Below are 17,093 nucleotides of genomic sequence, written 5' to 3' on the forward strand. Positions count from 1 at the left end.
GCTGTCACTGCCATGACAATAGCCAGTCCCTGTACTGCTGTCTGATCTCCACCACATGACATTGCTGGTTGGTCTATAATTGCTTTAAGTGGACATTTTCTTCCTGAGATAATGACTACAAAATCATTAGGATTTAATATCATAATTACAGGAAAAGCCAAGGAAGGTGATCAAGAATGGGGAGGGAGACATGAACTAAAACTTAATTCTGACAGAGGGAAGAAGAAAAAAAGGGGAAAAAACAGGATGGGGAGGGGAAGAGACCCTGGTAAATTTGTTTTCATTGTATATTTGTGCAGAATAAGGTAAAAGGCAAAGCATTCTTCCTTTTTCCATGTAACACATGTGAACTTCTTGGTAATAAGTTTTACTATCAGATGAAAGTGGATCCACAGATAAAATACAGTCGGTCTTGATATCCTAGCGTTCTGCATCCGCAGATTCAATCAAATGAGGATTGAAAAGAATATATATAATATCCTTGGGATGCAAAACCCATGGATCTGGAGGACTGGCTTTTTGGATTCTCAGGTTTCACAGGGCTCACACCGGGACTTGGACATGTGCTGGGGTCCTGGAACCAATCCCCCAGAATACTGACGGACAACTGTACTTCATCTCTTTCTGGCATCTCTCAGGGCAGGAGGTTTCCTCTGGCTTTCTGATTGAGTTGGGAGCACAGTACCTGGCATGGTAGTCCAAGAAGGAATGGGAAAGCCCTGGCACAGAGCTTGTGCTCACCTCGTATTCCTCCTTGAAGCCGTAGCCCTCGGCACACTTCATCTGTGTGATGTGCTGAAGGAGGTCTGCCACCCGGATGGCGGGGTGGAGCTGCCCGGTCTGATAGGGCACGTCGGCCGGCTCCCGCTTCTTGTAAGTATGGGACTGCACCAGGCTGCTGGTATCGCTGGCCATCGTGTGGGTTTCATCTAGGAAAAGAAGGCCAGGGAGAAAATGAGGGAGAGCCAGGGAGCTAGGTCGGCATCACTGAGAATGCTAAGAAGCTGGCTCCTGGCATCCCCTCACCTAGGGCTGCAAAATTCCCTACGATGGCTCAGCAAAAAAGAAAAGTTAAATGTTTAGAAATTTAAATGGGGTTGGCAATACTGATAGGAATGCGCAGAAATCTTTCTTTTACAAAGCAGTCCAAACGATATATTGCTTTCACAAAGCTAATTGAGAAGAGCCCTTTAGCCTTCCAGTGCTAAAGTTTGTGAAAGTTTCAACCTGAAACTTCATCAAGACCTGGTGCAAAACCAGTCTTGTATTCTTTGAAACGTTAGTTCAGTAGTTCGTATGATGACATAAATAAACTCTGCACAAATGTTCTGTGAGCAAAATAAAAGTGCACAAAATGGTGTGGCTTATAAAGCTAGCAATGGAAATGGGGACTTAATACATGAAATCAAAGAAGAATGGAAAAATAAAAGGGAACCTGGTTTGGGGATAACATTTTGATGAATCACTTTGCATGCTCTGGTATCAGAAAGCTTGACAAAATGTTGTGGACCAACACATCACACATGGAATGTTCTACAAAGGCAAACATGCAGGCCAGCACAGAGCAGCACCAGCTGGCTTCGTCAGAATCTACCAGTAAGACACACACTCCCACTCCCTCCACAACTCTTCCATGGGGCGAATCGGGGAACTTACCATTTATTGGCACTTTTAAGAAGATACATATCAGGAGAAAAAAGGAGGAGAAAAAGGAAACAGGGCATAAGCAATAGTACTGCGTGCATAATTACAGGTAGTTTTTATTTTATGCTTTAACTTTCCAGTTAAGTTTTCTATTCAGAGGTGGTCAGAGGGCGAAGCCTCAATTCTTCCATCATGTTAGGATGGAGGCATTGAATTTAAGTACTCAATAACAAAAAGGAGGTTAAAATTAGCATCATAATTGCTTTTCATCCCCCATGAACCAAGTAATGTCTAAATAAGTCTTATTTGTATTCAACACATTTTCTCATTTAAATTTCTTGAACAAGTCAACCAAATTGTACTATAAAATTAATGTCAAAATTTGGTCAAAGAAGCCTAAAGAGGCTCTATTTTAATGGAGGCCTACTAGAAAATTAGGTTAATGAACTGCAGAAATGGTACCTATTAAAAATGTCTTATGCAGGGAAATGCTATTAGATTAAGAATTCCACATTCTACAGGTTAACTCATTATAACGCTGAATCCCTTTAGCAGTTTTATGATTGAGGATGGGTGTTGTCAAAATATAATGCTAAAGCCACTTAAAATGAGAATGTTATATAAAACATATAAAAGATATATTCAAGTTTTAAAAATTACCAGATTGTATATCAATAGGGAATTCAGCTATAGTTATTCATATGTAATTTATTTTTTACTGAGAAGTTCAGCTCTGAAGAAAATTTAGTCCAAGGGTGCTTGATTAGCAGGGCCTGGTTTTGGAACCTCGCTTCTATCTGCATCGCAAAGCACCTGGGGATGCATGGTATGGAAGGTGGTACACAAGTGTGTAGCTATGTTGCTGTTGCTGAAATGGCACCTGGATCACTACAACGTGGCTAAAGACACAAAGACAAAATAAAAAAGGGTGGTAAGTTGATTTTATGATTTTTGTTTCATTTGGATTTGCTTTGAGATTTAGCAATTCATATGTTCCCATTTTAACAGTCACAAATAAACCTGGAAATTTTCACATCAGATTTGCTTGCTGGCAACTGCCAAGCTTTATAAACTGGGATACAGGAACCCTGCTGAAGTACCGAATCCCTTGAGCTTTGAGCCACTCCAGCAGGAAGTTCTGTTCTTTATACTAAAATAAATGGAACATTAATTAGTTTCCCCTCTGTGCCTCTCTCGTTCTCTCAGTTTTGTATCTTATGGGATGAACATAATTAACATGCCCTCCATGGTGGGCTGACCTTCTAAACTTCCCAGAAGTGATCTGGGTCCTTCACGTGGATACACCAGCAACCTAGCAATGCTCTGATCCCAGGGCTAGGTATTCTTGGAAGTTTTAAATCCATAGAGCTACATCAACTGTCACTGTTGTATGTAATCATCCTGTGCTGCATTATGCCATCTTGGCCTCATTACTAGTGTGGAACACGTCTTCAAGCATTTAAACACCACCAAGTCCATGAAAGAAGAGCCCTATTATCTAGTACATGCATATGGAAGAGGGAATAGAAGGCTTCTTGTGTGCTGCTATGAAATTGGGTCACTTATACTACTAGACATTCTTGATTCCACTAAAATTAGTGATTTTCTTTAACTTAAAAAAGAATGATTATTGATAAAATATATTACTTGTCATTAATTTCCTTTATGTGTTTAAAAATTACCCATCAACAATTTTTTTTTCTGTTTTTTTTTTTTTTTTTTTTTTTTTTTTTTAGAGCCAGGGTCTTTCTCCGTCATCCAGGCTGGAGAGCAGTGGCTCTATCATAGCTCACTGCAGCCCCAAACTCCTGGGCTCCAGCAATCCTCCTGCCTCAGCCTCTTGAGTAGCTGGGAATACAGGTGTGTTCCACCATGCCTGGCTAATTTTTTGTTATTATTATTTTTTGAAGAGATGGGGGGTCTCCCTATGTTGCAGAGGCTGGTCTTGAACTCCTGGCCTCAAGCGATCTTCCCGCCTTGGCCTCCCAAAGTGCTGGGATTACATGCTTGCACCACAGTGCCTGGCCTCAACATTTTTTTAAATTAAAAATAATGCAAAAGAGCACATTAGAAATAAAGAAATAAAGGTTCTCACTACTAGTTTTGATGGTTTTCTAAGAACTGAAAATTAATTCTACCTATATTCTTTATGAATTATCTTGAATTTTTAACAAACTAGCTGAAAAACCTTAAGCTGAAATGGATGCAATATATTTGAGGTAGGGTAGGTTCTATCTATCTATCTATTGATCTATATATCCATCCATCCATCCATCCAGCTATCCATCCATCCATTTAATCATCTATATTTTTGCAAGCAAATGAAGTAAAGATATACTCCAGCTCTACACATTAGGGCTGGGCACCTTAGCCTGAGAGAGGTGAAGCTGAAGGTGCCAGAGAATTTAATTGTACTGAGCTCTGACTCACAGCAAAACATTTCTTGTTGTCTTTGTGTAAATTATAACTGCTACTATCCCCCAAAACTGCCAGAGTAGATATATATCTTAAATTCTTGCGTGGTTTCAAGTGCTAACCTCACCAATCCTTATTACTCAATACATAGATTCACATTTGCACCAAGTAACGTGTAAGGAATGCAGTTCCCATGTACTGCCATTTGGTACCTATATAAGCCATACATGACAACAGTTATTGGTCTATCTGGGTGACTTATTTTTTACAATGCGCATCATTTTTGCTACTTGAATTGCCTGTCCAAGTGATTCCCTTTCAGTAAAGAAAACTAATCAACTTTAAAAGATGTCATTAATGTTCACAAAAACAAAGCAGCGACTTTAAAGAATGATATTTGTTTAATAAGCTTATCTTAATCCTGCTGTGAAATGTGAACATTTTCTTCCTTCTGACAATGCACGTTCTAGCCCTCCCCACTCACAGCTCCCCCAAGGTCAGAAAATCTACTAGAGGAACCTCAGAATGAATGCCACAGCACATAAAGAAATCGCAAATCTTCGCCTATCAAAAGATTCTGCAAATGTCATTTGCATGTAGAATACATTGTTCTGGTGCCTAAGATTAGCCTGTGCCCCTCACTTATGAAAAGAATAAAATGCAATTTTCTTTCCCTTTTAATTGGTATTAAAAGTGTGTGGGCAGGGAGGGTTTAGTGGGCTTTGTTAGCCCTCAGAATGATGCAAAATTTAAAAACTCTGTTTTATATCCATTCTTAAACTTCTATCTTAATTCATTTTTTCCTTAGGCAACAAACTTGCTTAAGCCCACAGAACACCATTAGGAAAATAAAAATTACCTTCTATACAAAAATTGTAACAACTTAGAGAAAAGAGAAGCAGAGGGGGGAAAATTATGTTGGAAAGATATAAACCCTTGTCAAGTGAATTAGGAAGGAGAAGTCGAACAACTGAGGGTGGAACTCTTGCTACAATGAATTGTTATATACCTTGAAGTCGTTTTTGTTGTGCTCTTTTTCGGAAAGGTTAGTAGAAAGAGAACACAGCCGTGATACAATCACGTTATTTATGCGTCTCAAATGCAACAGCAGCTCATGCTTGTTTGGTTATCACAGCCAGGTAATGCCATTTTTCTCCTCACCCTTCTTATATTGGACAAACGGGATTTTTTTCTGTAACCCCCTGCTGGGAATATTTCATACTTTAAATGCATTCCGCCCCACCGGGCTAACACCTTAGTTCATTTCTAGTGACATCTGACACATAATAAATCATATGATTATAAGTGCCATCTTGTCATTTTGCTGTTCAGATCATCAGCTCCTTTGAAATTCCACTGTGTGACAGACACTTTGGAATGTTGGTGGGGGGGGGGGGGGTGCCCTGAGTGGCACCGAGGATGGGTAGGGGGCCAAAACTCCATTGTGATCATCTTTCTGCATGACATTTGGCATAATTAGAAAAACGCTATTTTTAAAATTGAAGTTTTTAGTGCTTAGCAATAAGTGAAAATGATGAGAAGCTATTTTCACTTTTATGACTATCATACTAGACAGAATTCAGCTCTTGGAAAGTACACAGCTGAGTGATGACACCTTGTTTTTTTCCCCTGGGATCAGACTTAACTTTAAATTCTGAACACAGAAAGGGAGAATACTGGAGCTGAGGTTGTTCATTTGAACCTGTTGGTATCATCCCCAAGATACACGCAGCAAACCCCTCTTATTAATGGCGACTATTTAGAGAAAAGTCTTTTCTTCCTTTAACCCCATGACCCAGGCCACCCACCTCCCACATGTCGTGCTTATAATCACTGCATTATATAGAATTAAAACTCCAATCTCCTACAGAGTGGTCACTGACTTTCTAAATTACTCCTGCAATAAACTGTGGTAAAGGGAAATGTTCTCACCTAAAATTGCAGTTGGCACAAATGGGTCTGTCATACACCGTAAGCAGGTCAATGCAGAGAAAGTAAAAAGAGAAAGAACAGTAAATGACTGATGAATGCCCACCCCTATTTTCCGCATAGAAAGCTGTAGAAAAGCATTGGGTTACAACATCTCAAACACAGTAAGCCCCTCAAGCACCAGGGATAGCAGAGAGAAGGCAGAGTGATTGTGACTGCTGAGGAGAGAGCAGAGAGGAGACAATGGAAAAATCTGTTACCTGGGTAATAGGAATTAGGCACCGATGTGCTCAGTGTATTTGTTTTCATTGTGAAGGACGATGGTGAAGACACAGCTGTAAATAAAAGAGAGGCTGGTCAGGGGCAGCAGAGAGGTAATACACTCTGAACACACAATGCTCTGAGACCACCCATGGTGACTCCATGCTACCCACGGTGACTCCGGGACTCACTGATGTCTACGTGGGAAATATCATCATTCCCAGTTGTTTCTGAGTACTTACTTGTCCTTTAGAAGACAAGCAACCTTTTGTCACTTAAAGACTTTTTTTTACCCCACAAATAAAGAGAAAGCCCACAACCACAGCCACCATTTTGGATAGAGAAATTCATCAGACTTCTATTTTGACTTCTGCCCTTTGCTTATAGAAATCTGCTCTCAGGCCAAGCTGAATTTTACAAGTAAAAGTAGAAGAATGTGTCTACACATGGCTTTTGGAGACTATTCCCAATGTCAATGTTCCCGTAGTTTGCTAAATCCTCTCCTTGCTCATATTTGGATATGCAGAGAACACTCCACAATGCTTTATGAAAAACAAAGGTGGTGCTCCATGCGTGTTCCTTAGTATTTTAAATCCTTACGAAAATGCTTTTCTTTAAAATATTCCTCTGAAACACTTAAGACTGAATTATTGCACCTTGTCTTCCTCCCTTTTATCAAGCAGGATAGTCAATCCCATCCAATTTATCTGATTTCATTAAAAATGGGTATTTCTTACTTTTAAGAGACATTTTAAAACTCTCTTCATGGATGACAGCGCCTTGGTAGAATAAATTTTTTTAAGTAAAAAAAACCTCTTCAAATGTATTAATTGATTAGTGTTTTTAAAAGTTTAATTTCATTAAAGTATAAAGACTTGAAAGTTGCTCAAGGTGGTTAAACTTAAGTCTAAATCGTAACTCCTCTGATGTAGTTATATGATCTGTTTGATGCTAAGTTCCTGATCAGGACACTAAGACACAATTATACCATTATATTTATGGGAAGCATGACCAAATCCCTGTGCATACTGGGTAATTATTCTGATGACATATTAATATATTTTAACTCTCCAGGAGCAGTCCATTTAGGAGAGTGCATTTACCTCTGTTTATATTTTTAAAGTGTAGAATCAGTACGTGACAGAACAAAGACCAGAACTCAGGCTGCCTGTCATTTTACAGGTATTTTTACAAAATAGAAATGTATCATACTTATAATGTATGTTTATGGTAAGAAGCCTGGAAAAAGAGCACAATGGATGAAAATAAGAATGAAAAAAATGAGTACCAATAAAATATGCCAGGGTCAGTGAGAATAAAGCCTTTTTATTAGCTGCAGACATTTTTATGTGGTTGGTAAAGATGTGCGCAGCAGATATAAAATAACTGTGCTTGTTTTCACCTTCCTGTCAAAATATTTTAAAAATACTTTCATCTTCTAGCATAAAAATTAAACCCATTCCCACTACCTGTATCTATTCTCCCCTTTTTATAGCATATTAAAGCAGATAGTGCAACTCATACTTGCTTTGCTAGAGAGATTAATCCCCACTCTCATAACTGTGGTCATGCTTATTTTTAAATTCTCCTATTTCATTTTTCCCTTTGTCTTATTTCTAAAAACTGCTCACTTCACAACTTCCAGCACTTTCTCCCAACCCTGAAAGATCTCATGCATACCCACACTTGTCACAGGTGTGGTGCTGGCAGCCTTGTGGTCTAAGGAACATCTTTCCTGAAGGTTTCCTCCCCAGAAACTGCTGTCTTATTTCAAAGACATCAAGACAGTATTATGATATCTACCTCTAGGGTCGCTCCTATCAGATGAGATCTGATGAGAACTCATTGCTCAGAGTGGGAAGAAAATGGAAAGTCTACTGCTGTGTTCCTTCTGTTGGCTTTATCGAAGGGAGGCAAAAAATAACGTCTAATAGCCGATCAGTTGTGGAAACTCCATTGGCCTCTGCAGCTGCCGTCTGTACACGAACATTTTTGGATTTCCACAGATACATTCACTTTCAAAAAAGTAACGGCCAAATTAAACTTCTTGTCCAGAAGTGAATATTCTTGTTGTTCAAACTTCAAACACCTAGAACTACTAAAGAAGATTCTTGCTTTTGGGATGAGTGATTCCAAGTAAATTGATCCCTGAGGAATTTCACCATGAAATAGAAGATTTGGAACGTTAATGGGTTATACTGCAAAATGAGGAGGTATCTGTGTGGTCCCCTTCAAGGAATACCTGCTACTACAAAAATTCTAATCCTGTGTGTGGTCAAAAGGGCTTCTCCAATTCCAGCCCACAACAAATGCATCATAGGTTGCTTTCTTATGGCAGTTGAATAAATTACACATATGTATTTTTAAATGAAAAACATAATATCTGCTACAAAAAAAGCAGAGAGAATTCTATGAAAAAATGGGAAGGAGCTTGGGTACACTGAGACCCCACAACTTCTATTTCCTGCACTGAAAATGACAGGAAAGGGCAAAGAAAGAAGATCAAGGATGAAAGCAACAGTGCTGCCCTGCCCATTGGTGCCAAAGCAGCACCTGTGCATGCTCCACTGGGCCATGTGTGCGTGTAGTACAAACTGATGGAGGAGGATAAAGTGGGACAACTGCAGCCACTATAAGCCGAAAAATGTAAGACTGAATTCGGAGCTTAGCAGCGTGTATGAGAAACACAAAGCTCAGGGACAGGCACGTGCGTTGACCACACTGTGATCTGGAAGAGGAGGAGTGGAGGGGAGCTGCAGTACCACACTGACCACAGTGGGTATCAGGACACGAGCCCACACTGTCCAAATTGCTCCCAGTCGCCCCACCCCAGATGCCATTTCTGTGCTCTTCACAGCCACAAGGCCCACCAGCCTTTATAATATTACCATTATTTTTTTGTAACAGGAATAGCTGCACTTTAATTCCATCCCCATGCTGACCAGAATCCTGGTTGTGCAGCTCAGGCCTGAGGCACAGATTTCACACCGTAAAGAAACCCTCGACCTTGAACTCACCAAAGTGTGCTCTAAACCACAGAGTGAGGTACCTCCCTCTGGTCTCCGAGAAGATTACCAGGGACAAAGCAACTACTCCTTTTGTGCTTGATATAATCAATCTAATTGTTAGTTTCCTAAAATAATGCCTTCTACCTGGATCACAGGTAGTAGTATGGGAAGGCAGTAGCTGAGGTTGGTTTACACACCTGGTATGAAGCATAAGACTTGTGAAGCTGAAATAGAGTTTAATTTATTAATTGACACTAACAGCCCTATAATAAAGGCAGAACTTGTCAGCTAAACAAATAAACAATTAACTTGTTACTGCCATTTAGTGAACTGTTTTTATAACAGGCTTCCCATGTGTAATTCCACACCTGGATAGCTTACAAATGGGATCTAAACAACAAGAACGATGATGAGAAACAGGTACCTTCTTCCTCAAAAGAAGGAAAGCCTCATGTCACTGCTCTCTAAATCTTTACAGAAACTTCACTGTGGTTTTCTGGACTCTCTGATCTGGTCCTATCACCTTTAGAACATCTCTGCTAAGCAACCTGTGGCACAAAGGACCACTGAAAATGATTGAAGAAACCAATACGGCATAAAAATTCTTCAGGAAGCTTTTTTTTTTTTTTTTTTTTTTTGAAATCCCCTAGTACCACCTGGAATCTTGGAAAACCAAGGAGATGTATTAGAAGCCAAGAAACATATGCACTTACATCTCCCATTCAGATTGTGCGTGTCCATGAATGAGAAAGCCTCGTCGCAGTTTGTGCCCTGCTCGGCATAGCTCTTGTCCATTGAGTTCACCATCACAGTCATCTCCTGTCGGGTGCTGCTCATGGTCTCTTTCCGCTTCTTGGCCAGTTTCCTTAGGATAAAGAATTCAATTATGTAGGCATGCATCTGAACGGGATACAGAGCTTTGGCATGTATATTGACAGATGTTCAGGAATAACATCTACTGAATTAATCCTATTCATTCAGAGATGGATGTATAGTGCCTTATTTGTGGCAAGCACTCTGCCAGGCTGCAGACACAGATGAAAAACAGGTACTATCTATCCTCAAAAAAAAAAAAAACAAAACAAAAAACCCCAAACAACCAGAAAGATAAAACACCACAGCCTAAAACACTGTTTCTCCTACTATAAGCTAGATTAAAATGACCAATGATCCTAGTACAACACAATCATAATCTGCTAATTGTTACACTCCTAGAGTTACTAAGTTTTTACGAAATTATTGTCAACATCACCACATACAGTGTCAAAGAGAAGACTCCCCTGAGTAAATATTTTCCAAGCAAAAATGAAATAACAGATGAATCTAAAAGGCACTGTTAAACTAAAACTAAAAGAACAGAACTAAAGAACAGAACTAGGTGAGGAGTCAAGAACGTATAATTGGAGTATGTGCATACAGGGAGCAGAACCTGACACAGAACCTACAAAGCTCAGAGAGCTCAGGCTATAGGAGGATCAAGGGGAAGGTACTGAATTCTCAAAAGGCTATGACCCTGTCCCAAATCCCAAATGAACCCAGATTAGTTCCCATCAAGTTTTGTCAACCCCCACAGAGCAGAAGGTTAAAAAATGTCATGTTGCTGGGTTCCCTGCAAAGTTCAGCAGGAGTAAGACTTCATTGTTCTCGCTTTCAGTGGAAGAGAATGAAAAAAAAGGTAGAGAGAGTTTTAATTCTTTTGGAGACATAGGTTAATCCTGGCCTCTGCATCCTGCTCACCGACCATCAAAAACTCAACATCTAAAATGACTGACACCTGTACAAAAGACAGAAGACCTTAAGGGAAACTAACATAAATAAACAGATAACACAAATTTTTACAGATCTTGCTACCAGAGATTGTCTTGTGTACCCAAGACAGACGAGATGAGAATTAGAGATGCTTAAGGAGAAGGTATACAGTGAGAAGGTTTAAGAGCACCCACAGCACCATAATACCAAATATACTATGCCCTAAAATATTCTAATTGTGCCCAAGCACTTAACAGCATCTATGAAAGAAAACCGCACCTCCTTCTAGTAAATCATCTTGACACTGATTGACCTCGGACACAGCAGAATTTAAAATGAGCCACAAAATCAAAATCACACTCAGATTAGGTGGTTGCTAACGCAATGTAAGGCACTGACAACATAAGACCATACGGATAATCTTTATCACCATTTCTAAACGACACATAATCCAAATGCTTTCTTGCCTGTAGTTACAATAATATTTTAATTTCATACTTTGAAGGCAGAAGGGTTTCATTAATAAGTTGCCTTTTTATTGCTAAAAGTTGTTAGAAAAGAGATACATTTTTAAACAGAAAAATGAAAATCACTTATAACATCTCTGACAGTGTTAAAGCTACAAAGATTTTGAAAGATGAGCCAGCATGACTCCTCTGGGCACTGACACCACCTCTCTCTTGCCTCATGGGGATCATAATCATCTCTTCTAGAGCCTCTCTCCTCCCAGCTAGCCATGCTAGTTGAGCCTGTGTGTTCTCAACACATGTTCTGGACAGAGGCAGCACTGGACTCCATCTCCATAGCTGCACTTACAATAATACATTTTCTCTTCACTTCTGAATCTGCCAGATCACTGGAAAAACATTCTCAGGCCAGGTCTCCTCAGGAACACTGAAGTGGAGGACTGAGATCATTAGCTCCATAATTCAGGCAAAATGCCTTCTTTTTGCTTGAATTTCTTTGATTTGCTTTGGACTGATTTACGCCAGTAATTGCCTCAATATTCTTTTTTGTTCTGCCTATAAAGAGAAGCATCATAAACTTTACTAGGCTTTCCTCTTTGCCTTTTCTTGCTTGAATTTCTCTAATCCTAAAGGTTAGGAAATGACAGGTACTGTGCTTCTTGTGTGGTTGGCTGGGAGGGATATATGTGCCAATAAAAGCTATGCTTGTACTGGAAAAATTCTTTCTCCCTTCTAATCCTCCACATGCATAAACTAATTTCAGTAATGTCACACTCATCACTTAATTGCTGATCTTTAAGCACAAAAGAAGCCCTGTAAAGACTGCGAGAGCATGCTCAAATCAAACAGAGGTCCAGGCAGACACCACAGCATTAAGCTCATATCCATAGGACATACTGTATGTCTGTGAACCACCTTCTAAACCCAGTTCTCAATGTCTTCTGCAAGCCTTCATGCATTAACCCTACACATTAGACACCTTTTTACTTTCAGCAGATGTCACAAACATGAATGTCTCCCTGGGACCAGGCAAGTAATACACGTGGAGGAAGACAGTGTAAGACAATAAAGGGTTGTGGAGAGCTGGAGGGGAACAGTAACTCAGCTCCTGCACACTGATGCCCCATGGAGGTTCAAGTCATTCCAAGTTTCAGGAGAAACTAGACCCGACTTTATATCAACTCTTAATTTTTACATGTTTTCAAATAATTCAAATTTAAAAATAAATCACTACATAGCCCAAATAAAGCATGTTTGTGGGCACTTTTGTTTTTCATCAATAACAGCACTTTGGAAATGTCATTGTATTGGAATTGAAGGAAGTTATAATTATCACCAAATTGCTTTCATTTTCTTTAATTTTTAATTTTAATTTTTTATTTTTTGTTGAGACAGAGTCTCATTTTGTCATCCCAGGCTGGAGTGTAGTGGCACAATCTTGACTCACTGCAACCTCCGCCACCCAGGTTCAAGTAATTCTCGTGCCTCAGCCTAACAAGCAGTTGGGACTACAGGTATGAGCCACCACACCCAGCTAATTTTTTTGTATTTTTGTATTTTTAGTAGAGGTGGGGTTTCGCCATGTTGGCCAGGCTGGTCTCAAACTCCTGACCTCAGGTGATCCGCTCGCCTCGGCCTCCCAAAGTACTGGGATTACAGGCATGAGCCACTGCGCCTGGCCACCAAATTGCTTTCAAATATACATCATCTATCACCCCCAAGTCCAACATCCTTTGAAAAAGTTTACTAGTGCCTACCCAATGCTTTACACAAAGCTGTTGACACAGGGACAGAAAGTGAGCACGTGCTGTAGGAAAAAAGGTGCTGACAGACCTGCTCCATGCGGGTTGCCACAAACTTTCAATTTATTTATTCATTTATTTATTTATTTATTTTTGAGACAGAGGCTTGCTCTGTCGCCCAGGCTGGAGTGCAGTGGCGCGATCTCGGCTCACTACAAGCTCTGCCTCCTGGGTTCACCCCATTCTCCTGCCTCAGCCTCCCCAGTAGCCTTTCAATTGATTAAAAATACAATATACCCAAAAGAGCCATAAACTGAGGCACAGTAAATCAACGTAGGCCTGTACAGGTCAAATGCTTTTGTCCATAACTACAGATGGCTGAAAAGGGTTACATCAAGAAAGAGACTCTGTTAGGATTGTCGATAAGTAACAGTTTGTTTCTCTCTTTTTCTTTCTCCCTCTTTTGAGCCTCGTGTTTCAGACCTTACTTTTTTCAAGTGAAAACTTGGAACACTATCAGAAAAGCTTTGTGAGCTTAATGAAACAAAGTCTTTTGTGTAGGAAAACTAAAGTTGAAACAATTTTCTTTGCAATCTTATGTAAAGACACAAGTAAATTTATTTTCCATTTTGATTTACAACAAACGGTTTGCCGAAAATATTTTAATCTCCAATCTCCAAACTTGCACTGCAAGAATCTCAAAGGCCCTTAGTAATTAAATTAAAGGTTCTTAAGAATATCTATAAATAGATCATAAAAATTTAAAGAAAGGACTTGGTGGTTTCTAGTCTGGCACGGAAGGAGTTTGGAAGTCATAACTTTTTCCTAACAGTAAGTCAAAGCTGAAAAAACTGAAAATTAATAACTTTTCTTAGATTTGTTGGAGAACTGAGGTCACAGGGCAAACCACTGCCCCCCAAATTGGAGAGACCAAAAGGTAAATACAGAGAATCACAACTTACTGAAGCTGAACTTCATGAACAGAAACCTCTGTGAGAGCCAGAACCTAGCAAGGAAAACCTAAACTGTAGCTGACAAACTGCTGGAGCTCGGTGTGGACATGTCTCAGAGGTAAAAACTCCACGAGGAATTAGTTATAAGGGGGCTCACACATTTTTGTGAGTTTTACCTCCAGGAACCCTACTAGGTTTTCACAGAGAAGATTTGAGACAAATCCCTTCAGGCCTCCAGCAAGAAGCACTGGAAAGTAGCCACTCTGAAGTACATCAGCAGTCAGCAGGTTTATTCTCTTCTTAACAAAGCCTGCTCTTAAGAGAAGCTATGTTTGCCAGCACCTAACCTGCCAGACTTTTGTCAGAGCCTAACTGACCTGGGGGAAGAAATACAACTCCAGCCCATGTTAGCCACCCTATCCCAACTAATGGTGGGGGAGAGGAATAATGAGAAGTATTTGTGAAGTCCACAGTCCAGAGGCACAGGTTCACTATAGACTAAGACCTAATCATATGACTATAGAGTGCCTCCCCTCCCCCCTCACCTTACACCATGTTACTAAAGGCCTATTTACCACAGTTCCTGTTACTCAATACATCATGTGTAGCTTCACAAAAAAAAAAAAACAAAAAAAAAAACCACAAAACAGTGTGAAGAGACAGAGCAAACAACAGAACCAGACTCTGATATGGCAGAGGTGTTGGAATTAAGAGTGGGAATTTAAAACAACCACATTAGCTAAGAGCTCTAATGTCTAATGGATAAAGTAGACAGCATGCAAGAACAGATAGGTAATGTAAGCAGAGAGATGGAAATTCTAAGAAAGTCAAAAAAGAAATGCTAGAGACAAAAAACGTTGTAACAGAATGAAAACGCCTGTGATAGTTCATTAGCAGACTGGAAGTGGTTGAGAAAAGAATCTCTGAGCTTGAAGATTATCTCAGTAAAAACCTCCAAAACTGAACAGAGAAAAAAGACAAAAACAAAAACAAAAGCACACAAACGTCAGAATATCCCAAGACCATGGGGCAACTACAAAAGGTGTAACTTACATGTAATGGGAATACAAGAAGGAGGAGAAAGGAACAGAAGAAATATTTGAAGCAATAATAACTATTTCCTAAAACTAATGTTTAAAGCATGTCATTTATCTTCCAAACATTTTGGATTTTTCCAGTTATTTTTCTATTACTGATTTCTAATTTTACGAAACCACAGATCCAGGAAGCTCAGAGAACACCAAGCAGGATAAATGGCAAAAAATCTACACCTAGTAATATCATATTCAAATTGCAGACAATCAAAGATAAAGTGTTAAAAAAAATCCAAGGGGGGAAAAACACTTTACTTACAGAGGAGCGAGGATAAGAATTACATTGCACTTCTCCTCAGAAACCATTCAAACAAGAACAAAATGAAGTGAAATATTCAATATGCTGAAGGAAAAAGCCACCAACCTAGAATTCTGTATCCTGTGAATTTATCCCTCAAAAGTGAGGGAAAAACAAAGACTTTCTCAAATACAAATTGAGGGAATCTGAGCGGGGCACGGTGGCTCACACCTGTAATCCCAGCACTTTGGGAGGCCGAGGTGGGCAGATCACTTGAAGTCAGGAGTGTGAGACCAGCCTAACCAACATGGTGAAACCCCGTCTCTACTAAAAATACAATTAGCCGGGCATGGTGGCGCATGCTTGTAATCTCAGCTACTCAGGAGGCTGAGGCAGGAGAATCGCTTGAACCCGGGAGGTTGAGGTTGCGGTGAGCTGAGATCACGCCATTGCACTGCAGCCTGGGCAACAAGAGCGAAATTCTGTCTCAGTAAAAAAAAAAAAAAAAAAAAAAAAAAAAAAAAAAAAAAAAATTGAGGGAATTAGTTGCCAGTAGATCTGCCTTGTACAAAATATTAAAAAGTTCTTCAGAGACAAGAAAAATGAAAGATCAGAAACTTGGAGCTACAAAGAGAAAGGAAGAACATGAGAGAAGGAATGAGTAAAAGTAAAATAAAACATTTTTTAAAATTCTTAATTGATATAGCAGAAAGAAGTTTGTTCAAAATAATAATAGCAACAAAGTATTTGATGATTATAGCTATAGATAAGTGAAATGAGTCACAGCAACAAGATAAGGGACAGGAGAGGAAAATGGAATACTTTGCTATTATTATAAGAACTTTCACTACCTGTGAAGTGGTACAGTGTTATTTGAAACTAGACTTGGACTAGCTGTAAACGTATGTGAACTCTAGGGCAACCACTGAAAAAAGTAACAAAACATTAAACTAATAAAGAAGACAAAATGGGATAATATAAAATGCTCCATTAAAACCAAAAAAGGCAGTAAAAGAACAGGAACAAAGAAAGAATAAGAGCAACAAATAGAAAACAGTAATGAAAAAAAGATATCCAACGTTATCAATAATCATTTAAATGTCAGTAGTCTAAATATACTCATTAGGCTATGCACTAGGTGGCTCACACCTATAATCTCAGCACTTTGGGAAGCACAGGCAGGTGGATTGCTTGAGCTCAGGGGTTCAAGACCACCCTGGGCAACATGGTGAAACCCTGTCTCTACCAAAAATACAAAAATTAACCAGGCATAGTGGCACACACCTATAGTCACAAATACTCGGGAGGCTGAGCTGGGAGGATTGCTTGAGCTCAGGAGGCAGAGGTTGCAGCGAACCAAGATTGCGCCAATTCACTCCAGCCTGGGCAACATAACAAGACCCCATCTCAAAAAAATAAATAAAAAATAAACCAATTAAAAGGCAGATTATCAGACTAAAACACACAACTCAACTACATACGATCTACAAGAAACTTATTTAAATATAAAGACACATAGATTAAAAGTAAAGAGATGGAGAAAAATGTACCATGCTAATACTAATCAAATGAAAACTGGAATAAGCTGTATTA

At 39.4% G+C, this 17,093-nt stretch overlaps 1 protein-coding gene across 20 annotated transcripts in view; it reads right to left on the reverse strand.

Annotated features, from left to right (window-relative positions):
- Positions 1 to 17,093, reverse strand: part of PTPRM (protein tyrosine phosphatase receptor type M) — an 840,386-nt gene that overhangs the window by 152,020 nt on the left and 671,273 nt on the right. For 10 of the 20 annotated variants that reach the window (XM_054460379.2, XM_063653924.1, XM_063653923.1 and 7 more), the window contains 4 exons: positions 9,971 to 10,122; positions 6,249 to 6,323; positions 5,992 to 6,018; positions 742 to 929 (listed from right to left, as the gene is read on the reverse strand). In XM_054460379.2, the coding sequence (XP_054316354.1) occupies positions 742 to 929; positions 5,992 to 6,018; positions 6,249 to 6,323; positions 9,971 to 10,122 (442 nt within the window). The remainder of the gene's footprint in view (positions 1 to 741; positions 930 to 5,991; positions 6,019 to 6,248; positions 6,324 to 9,970; positions 10,123 to 17,093) is intronic. The other 10 variants (XM_054460383.2, XM_063653925.1, XM_063653922.1 and 7 more) reach the window with 1 other exon arrangement.

The sequence above is a fragment of the Pongo pygmaeus genome, chromosome 17 (assembly GCF_028885625.2).
Source record: "Pongo pygmaeus isolate AG05252 chromosome 17, NHGRI_mPonPyg2-v2.0_pri, whole genome shotgun sequence".
NCBI lineage: Eukaryota > Metazoa > Chordata > Mammalia > Primates > Hominidae > Pongo > Pongo pygmaeus.